Raw genomic sequence first — 8,950 nt, forward strand, 5'->3', positions numbered from 1 at the left:
ATGGAAGATTTTTCTTTCCCCTTCGACTATAATAGACATTTTGGCTGGCTATAGTAATCTGGGTTGGAATCTGTGGTCATTTAAAACTGGGAATACTTTGATCCAGGCTCTTCTGGCTTTCATAGTTTGCACTGAAAAGTCAGCTGTAATCCTAATGGGTTTTCCTTTATATGTGACTTGTTGTTTCTCTTTTGCAGCTTTCAGAATTGTCTCTTTGTTTTGTACGTGTAGTGTTTTTACTACGATGTGCCGTGGAGAGTTTCTTTTCTGGTCCTGTCTGTTTGGTGTTCTATATGCTTCTTGTATTTGTATGGGCAAGTCTTTCTTTAATTTTGGGAAATTTTCTTCCATGAAGATTTGTTGTAGTTCTCATGAGTTGAGATGGATGGTGAATCAAGCTATAGCTATGATCTGGTCCATGCCATTATCTTGGGATTTTTCTCCTTCCTGTATGCATATGATTCGTAAGTTTGGTCTTTTTATGGTGTCACACAATTCCTGCATATTCCATTCTTGTGATTTCTTAAATTTTTCATAATCTTTGCTTTTGTGGTCTAGTTCGTCCACTTTGTTTTCCAGTCTTGATACTGTTTTCCATTTCGTTCGTTCTATTGGTGAGGCTTTCTCCTGTCGTTTCTAATTGGCTTACTGAGTGTTTCACTTCCTTCTTCATTTCAGCCTGAGTATTCTTCAATATTTCTCTTTTCTGAATTCATTCCGGTTTATCTCTATCTTCCTTCAGTTCAATTTCTTTTTTGTGTGTGTGTTCCTTAAATTCACTGAATTCTTTTATCATGTTTATACTTGTTCTTTTGAGTTCCATGTCCTGCATTATCTCTAGGGAGTTCTCATTGTACTCCTTTAGAGGACTATTGGTATTTGGTGGTGATATGTTATTTTGTCTTTTCATGTTATTATTTTTTCTCTGTGATTTTGACATGTGAATTTCTTTTGTAGTTTCTGATTCTTTTTCTGATTCTTGTGTGAGACACAGGCCTTCAAGTTTAGGTCTGCTTCTTTTTGTGAACTTTATGAGTCTTTGTGGTTTACTTTTTGGGCATGAAAAGCTGGTTCGTATAAGCTTCCGGTTCTCTCTTTTGATTTAATATTGGAGTGGCCAGATTGCTTTTGTCTTCAGGAATTCCCACAGAGGTCCAACTCAGGTGAGGGTCAGATGTTTTCAGGCTTTCTCCTAAGGTCTGGATCCCTCCAGGAACGATTTTGGCCTCAGGCCTGGGAGCCTGGCCCAGGAAAGATGCTGGTCTAGGGCAGCTGGTGGTCGCCTCACAGAGAGATGCAAAGGCAGATGAGGCGGGAAGAGGCCCCAAGGCCTCCTGGGGACTGCACTGAGGAGCTGGGTTGGTCTGGATGCAAAGGATCTGGAAGAGGAAAGGTCAGCCCCAGCATCCCAGAAAGAGGCTGGCGGGTGGTGGGGGCCCAGGGAAGCAGAGGGATTTGAGGGCGGGGCCAGGCCCAGAAGCAATGCTCCTGGGTCCCAGAGAAGACACTACCTTTGTCTGGATGAAAAGGATCAGGGAGCAGTATTGGTTCCCCAGGTGTCTGGGGCCCCAAGACAAGGAATGAGGAGAGAACAGTGGTGGAGATGGGAGGGTAAATGATGCTGGGGGAGTAAAGGCACGGAGGGCACAATGGACTTACCCTGGAGAGAGGCCTGCGGGTAGGAGAGAGGCCTGCTGTGGGTCCTGCAGGCCCAGGGAAGCAGAGGGAGATCTTGACATGTTTAATGGTTAGCTTTGTGAACTTGACAGAACCTAGAATCACCTGGGAAGAGTCTCAATGAGGGATTGTCTACATTGGGCTGGCCTGTGAGCATGTCTGTGGAGAACTGTCTTAATTGACTTGGGAAGACACAGTCCACTGAGGGTGGCACCATTCCCCAGGCAGGGGATTCTAGATTGTACAAAAGTTGAGAAGTTGATTTTAGCACCAGCAAGCAAGTAAGGGAGTGTGCATGCTTTCCTTCCTTCCAGCTCTTGACTGTGCGTGTGACTACGCTAAGTTCCTGCTGCCTTGACTCCCTTGCAGTAAAGGAATCAGGAGCTAAAATAAAACCTTTCTCCTCCGAATTGATTTTTGTCAAGATATCTTTATTACAGCAGTAGAAATTAAACTAGAACACATGTCATGTCTTGCTTTGGGCATGGAATCTTTGTCTTTTTCATAAATTAAAAAAATATTTTCAATGAAAAAAAAATTTCTGTTGTCTGTGAATTCTAACCATCTCAGGCCCATCCTGCCCAATCATACTGCTTGTCTCCTCTACCAAAGAGTGGATTCCTTCAAGGAAGTGAGTATCTGTGCAGCACGCAGCATACTGTCTGGCCCAGAGGTGGGAGTTTTGAGAACATGGTGTAAGTTTACTCAAAGACTTTGTTTTCTTGTCACCTACTGCCATATGATTTTTGGAGTGGTTACTTAGCCTTTCTTTTTACATTTATTTGTGTCTGTGTGTGTGTGTGTTAACATGCCATAGCATGTGTACAAATCAGAAGACAACTTGTAGGGATAGGTTCTCTCCTCTCATGTGGTCTCCTAGGGCTCAAACTCAGGTCATCAGGCTTAGTGGCACATGACTTTACCTGCTGAGCAGTCCCACCGGCCCACTTAGCCTTTCAAAATCCCAGTCTCCTCACCTATAAAGTCCGCTCACAATAATGTTGTTTTGAGGAGTAAATGTCTGTGGCTTAAATGTGTTAAATTTGGCACACTGGCTAGTATAATAGTAAGGGCTTAAAAGTATTGATGATTATCAATTATGTTCATTAGTAGATGAATTTACTATTCTATGCCAAGAATCACACTTCCTCCCCCACAATACACCAGGAAGGATTTCTCAACCTCAGCACTACTGGCAGTTCTCTGTTGTGGTGGCCTGACCTACGCATTGTAGAACATTTCATAGCATCTCTGTCCTCTATACACTAGTTACCAGTAGCACACACTGGTCAACCAAGACTTTCTTCAGAGACTGACAAGCATTGGGGTGGGAGGTAAGCTTTCCCTCTTCCATTTAGAACTACCATATTATAATGTGCAAATCTGGAATACTCTTTTTCCTACCATTCCAATCTCCCCACATGCAGCCACCTCAGCCACCACTTACCACTCAGGTGCCTTGGAGGGAACAGGTGATACGTGCTGTAGATATCATTAGAGAATTGCAACTTGAGTTCAGGACTCCCTGTCAGGAGCTGTGCCACCTGTTCTACCTGAAATGGTGTTTTTTCCAGGATCACAACAGCATCTTCTCCGCCTGTATCTCCAGAGTCTTCATTCACCTGCAAGCAGAGACTTCAGTGGGTCCAAGGGCAGGGCCATTGGTGAAGTCTGGAGACAAGGAGAAGCTCCCAAGGCCTCTGCAATCCCAACATGTGGGGCTGGGGAGAAAGCTCACTTGATAAAGTACCTTCCACGCAAGCATGAGGACCTGAGTTCTAACCTCAAAACCCATGTAAAAAGAGTCAAGTGTGGCGACACTGCTTTTAACCCCAGCATTGGGGAGAGAGAGAGGTGGATCCCTGGGCTTGCTTACCAGTGAAAGGCTTGTCTCAAAAACCAACCAAAGGGGTAGCTCTTAAGGAACAACACCTGAGGTTCCCTTCTGGCTCCCATATGCATACACATACGTATACACCCACATGTGCACACACACACATACCATATATACACACAATCAAAGTAAATAGAAAGAAATCCTAGCACTTAGGATTCCAGAGCCTCTGAAATCACAGTACCTGGTATTTCCTTCTGAGAGGGTCTAGCACTCATGTTTCTTCTCAGAAGAGGCACATTAATCCATATCCTTGTGGAAATTCTCACACCTTTCATCCAAAAGATAAGAGTTTCTCAACCATCTTCTAATTTAGGTTTACAAGACCTGCCAAGCTCTCCCCACTTTAGAATAAAAGATGAAGAAACTGAAGTCTAGACTAGAGAAATCAAGTGCATTGTCCAAGGTCATGTGAACAGTCACTATTGAAACTGAAACTAGAATCCTGGTTTCCCTACTAACTCCTAGCTCTAAGGCTCTCAAGTATAGTATCTTTAGCAGGTGATGTACACTGAAGACAAGGGGGCTCCGAAAACCAGACAGGACATAATGAAAGACAAGAGACAGAGAGAGAAGGACATGGAAGCCTAGGTTCCCTGATCTTCCTAAACATGTGAGCTGAGGCTAGTAGTTCTAGAATACAGCTTCGTGTGTGTGTGTGTGTGTGTGTGTGTGTGTGTGTGTTACAAGTCTGTGTAGGCCAGAAATCAATGGTGGGTGTCTTCCCTGACAATTCTCTAACATTATTATTATTTTGATACAGGTTCTCTCACTGAACCTGGAGCTCATCAATCTGGCTAGACTGGCCAGCCAATAAGCTCCAGGGATCTGCCTATTCCCCTACCTCCACACACACTGGAGTTACAGAGTGGCACCACTGTGCTCAGCTTTTTATGTGGATGGGGGAATCCAAACTCAGTTCCTCATGCTTATGCTACAGGCACTTTACCACCTGAGCCATCTCCCCAGTCTCAGGTTCAACTTCTTTTTTCTTAAAATTTTATTTATTATTTTTATTTTATGTATATGAGTGTATTGCCTGCATGTGTATAAGTGCACCCATGTTGTGCAATGTCAGAGGAGGTCAGAAAAGGGTGCTGGAGTCCCCTGGAACTGGAGTTAAGGACGGTTGTTAGCTGCCATGTGGGTGCTGGGAATTGAACCTGGGTCCTCAGCAAACGTAGCCAGTGCTCTTAACCACTAAGCCATCTCTCCAGCACAACATCTTAAACTACGGGTTGTAACCCTATATAGAATCACATAATTGAAAATGGAGGTAAGGAAAAATTTTTCAAGAGTAAAAGGTTTCTGAAGAACACAAAACAACCAAAACTTAATTCAAAATTAATGCATAATGAATCCAAAGTATTTCTGGCAGTGTTCATCTGTGCTGCATCATACAACTGCACTGTAGTCTTGGTTCCAAACACACATGTGCATTTTGCAATGTTATGCCATCACACCATGCAATACCAACAAATGCTTCCTGGAACACCTTCACTCAGGCCCAAGACTACCACGTGCTATGAAGTGTTTTTACCACACATACAAACTTTCCTGCTCTTCAGCAGAATGGTTTAATTATGGAAAAGAAAGACTTCCTACCATCATTCCCATGTAAGTATCCAACTAGTGTGTCTTTGGACTGCATCATGTTAGAATGCTTGATTTTTTTAAAATGCTATTTGAGTTGCTGACTTGATTTTCACTTAAAAAATGTTAAAAGAATTTTGGCTTAGATTCAGACAGAATTTTCAGTACTTTCTGAAATGGCCCTACACATACTTCTGCTACCTGTATTACTATTTATGCAAAGTGGCAGTCTCAGCACTGACAACTATAAAATCAAAAAATCAATTAACGGGGGCTGGAGAGTTGGCTCGGCGGTTAAGAGCACTGACTGCTCTTGCAGAGGACCTGGGTTCGAGTCCCAGCACCCACATGGCGGCTACGAACCGTCCTTAACTCCAGTTCCAGGGGAATACAAAGCCCTCTTCTGACCTCCGCGGCATTGCACTACACGGGTACACTCACATACATGCAGGCAATACACACAATAAATATAAAAAAAAAAAATCAATTAACTTTGAAAAATACTGAAAATGCTCTGCCATGCAATACCAAATATTCCACCAGGATTTCATTCTTTCTGCAAAGTAAACAAGCACATCCATCTCATTAGCATGCAAATTTGCTTTCTACTTTAATAAGTGGTAAAAGTATACATACCAAAGAGTTTTTAAAAATTAATTTATAATCATCATTAAACACTTGATTTGTATAGCTATTTTATATACCTATATACACGGGGTCACGTAAAATTCTCTCAAGGGGACAGGTTAAACCTGCCTTTGAGTTGTTGGCTAGGGTAGCCCCAAGAGACTCCCAAAATTACACTGGCTATTGTTGCAGCCCTTAATTGCCTTCCAGAACTTGAAGGTAAGATCCTACTGCTGAAGATAGGACATAGTTCGGACACAGGATTTGGAGCAATGGAGCTGGAACTGACCTGGAAGCTATCTCCCCTGAAGGCTAGCTCTTATAGCTTTGGAGAGCACTACACAAGCTGGTAAGGGAAAACATCAGTTGATGGACCAACCCCAGCTTCAAGGCCTAAAAACCACATCAATGACCAGCACAGCAAATGATATTGGTGCAGTGGCTAATCAACAGCTGCTACCTAATAGGATTTAAAGACCACTCAATGGGAGGAAACTCATGTCTGGTACTGTAAACCTAGCCAAATACACATAGCTGGAGAGGTCACAGATCTTAGAGAAAATCCCCAAGGCTCTCATATCCCTAGGCAAATGTAATTTCTTACTATGTGCAAAATATGGATCCTTAAATTTACAGACAAGTATCCCAGTAACCACCTATCAAAGTAGCTTCATTTTCAACAGACAGAGATTATTAGAGTTACACCACCGGTCACACACAGGGATTCTCTGGAATTGCCCAAGCCTAAGTGGCACATCTAGGATGCAACCTCTACACCTAACACTCAGGGAACATAGAACAAGGGATGAAGAGAACACTAATGCATCATTCACTTCTCATCAATGAAGCTCCCTCATACAAGAGGGCCAGGAACACAAAGGGCCACAAATGGCCAAAAAGCAGAGAATATGAGTCGCCAGAGTGTGGATCCCTGGACAGGTCCACCCACCCAGGGCTCAGGGATCATTTCAGAAGAGGGGACAAAAAAATTGTAAGAGCCAGAGAGGAGGTGCATGATCATACAGAAATAGTCCTCCAGCCACCTGGGACCCTTCTCATACAAACCTACAGCAATGGTGTCAGCAAAGACCTATGCAAACTTGGGCAGACAAAAACCCAGTACAGAACTGTGGAAATGAACAGCAAGCCCCAATCTTAGTCAAAGAATTATTAGTAGCTGATTACTGCTGGGTGAGGAAGAGCTGATCTTCTTGAAGGGAGAGACTCTAGATTGACTAAACCCTGGTGGATGAACTTGCACTGAGGGACATCTTGGTACACTAACTCTACATAATAGGCCTTAATACAAATGTATGAACTCCAGTGGAGGGGGCAGCTATGGGAGGGTGACAAAGGGGAAAAGGGTACAAAGATGATTTTATGCATGAAATACACACACAAAAAAAAATTTTTTTTTAATCTCTCAGTTGAAGAGTCACGAGTGGAATAAGTTTAAGTTCCCATGATCTAGGGAAATCCCCCTAACTGCCCTTGGCTAGGCCTCCTCATTAGTTTGTGAGATGGGTCTCCAACCGTCTCTTCAGCTCCTGATGCCAACAGCACATCTGCCTCCACATAGATACGCAGCAGACCAGACCTGGGTCCCAAGCACAGGCCTCAGTCCCTGTCATGCGTAAAAGTAAAAGTGCATGGCATGCGGAATGGGCTAACAACTTGGGCTGAGGCCATGTAAAGCTGGGACCATCATTTCCCGGGTGAGGGCCCCAAACAAGACACCTAGAAACATTACTGGGCTCCCAGCGAGTTTATACACTGAATGAGCGATGCCGAACAGCACGGGAAATTTAACAAGCGGTTTCTAACCTGGCAGATATTTCCAGGGAAGCAGAAAGCCCATCTAGATGTGTTCAGTCCTTTAATTCCACGGGTCATAGTGCTACTCCCTGCAGGGTCGTGGTACACGCCTCCTTCCCCAATTATGTGATTGGTATTTCCCGAAACAGAAAAAATTCGCTTCAGAGGCGGTGATTGGTTTCCTCCTCCCGCGTTCCCACCCACGGCCGCTTAATAGTACCTTTCCGTGCAGGAAAATGATTTTGTCCCGCGCAGACTCCCTCAGCACTTTTTGCACTCTAAAGCCAGAGAACGGTAAGCGGACAAGGGCCGAGGTACCATTGTCAACACCTGCTTCCTTTTCCTCGGTGCTCAGGGCTTCTGCCTCCTCTGCCTCTTGCTCGCGCTTCCTCTTAGGTTGAGGCGCAGGGTCAGCCATGCTGCCTGAAAGAAGCTTTGCGCCTGCGCTTACGAGTCGACGGCCCCGCCCCTGGCTGTAGTTCCTCACCGCCCTTGAGGGGCTGGACTCTAACTCCCGGCATGCCCTGCTCAGGCAGGGCCGATACATTCCCGGTAGGCTCTGCGCTTCAACGCTTTACTGCCAGATTTGCGCAGGGCGGGGCTGGAGTCCCCCAAACCCGTGCGAAAGGTCCGTTTTGAGTCGCTGTGCTCCCCCGGGTCCTGCTGTCCTGCTGGGGGGAAGGGAAGGGAAAGGAAGGGGAGGAACTGGTCCCGAAGAGGCGGCCTAGCGATGGGTGATGGGTCGCAGCGAGAGGGCCCGCCGTAGCCCTGCCCGGGTTGGAAAGCGGGAGAGCCCTTTGTGCACGACGGACACCAGCTTGAATTTTAAGATATTCTAAACATTTTAAAATAACATCCAAGCTCACAAGAGGTTGTGGAAGAATAGTTTTGAAATAAATCCATAAGCCACTTTACTTTTTAGTTATTTTTAATAGTATTTAATCTTATTTCCATTTTCCTCTCATTTTCGTTGTTTTACTGAAATTTCTGTCATGATTCAGTTTTTCCTTTATATGTACATATAAGCTAACGGCCGAAGTGTCTCCATCACGGCTTCCCACCCCTCCATCCTGGAGGCTTCCTCCTCTAAATCCAGTTTGCCTGTGTTTGTGCCCAGCTACCCTAGCATATGATTTGTATTATTCTTTTATCACAGTTGGGGGCAGAAAAAATAATAAAACTTGTGGTTTCTGGGTTTAGTAGGTTTCTTTTGTGGCCATTCTTAGTGGCTAGGCCATTTCTCCTTGGTGTTTGTCAGATCCAAATATTGTCAAGAACTGATTCATCAGGTTTTAGTTTATGAAACTATTCTTGCCAATGTCTTGAGTTTTAATTTTTCACCCA

General features: G+C 44.4%; 1 protein-coding gene across 2 annotated transcripts in view; it reads right to left on the reverse strand.

Moving 5' to 3' along the window:
* The window catches only part of Dcps (decapping enzyme, scavenger), a 64,523-nt gene extending 56,452 nt beyond the window's left edge, over positions 1 to 8,071 (reverse strand). Inside the window, exons 1-2 of one of the 2 annotated variants that reach the window (XM_029564289.1) lie at positions 7,616 to 7,742; positions 3,125 to 3,299 (exon numbers count right to left, since the gene is read on the reverse strand). In XM_029564289.1, coding sequence (XP_029420149.1) covers positions 3,125 to 3,299; positions 7,616 to 7,684 — 244 coding nt within the window. In that variant the 5' untranslated portion in view covers positions 7,685 to 7,742. Of the gene's footprint in view, positions 1 to 3,124; positions 3,300 to 7,615; positions 7,743 to 7,826 lie in introns of those variants that run through there. The other variant, XM_008834615.2, reaches the window with a different exon arrangement.
* Between the last annotated feature and the right edge of the window lie 879 nt (positions 8,072 to 8,950).

The sequence above is a fragment of the Nannospalax galili genome, unplaced genomic scaffold, assembly GCF_000622305.1.
Source record: "Nannospalax galili isolate Female #2095 unplaced genomic scaffold, S.galili_v1.0 scaffold690, whole genome shotgun sequence".
NCBI lineage: Eukaryota > Metazoa > Chordata > Mammalia > Rodentia > Spalacidae > Nannospalax > Nannospalax galili.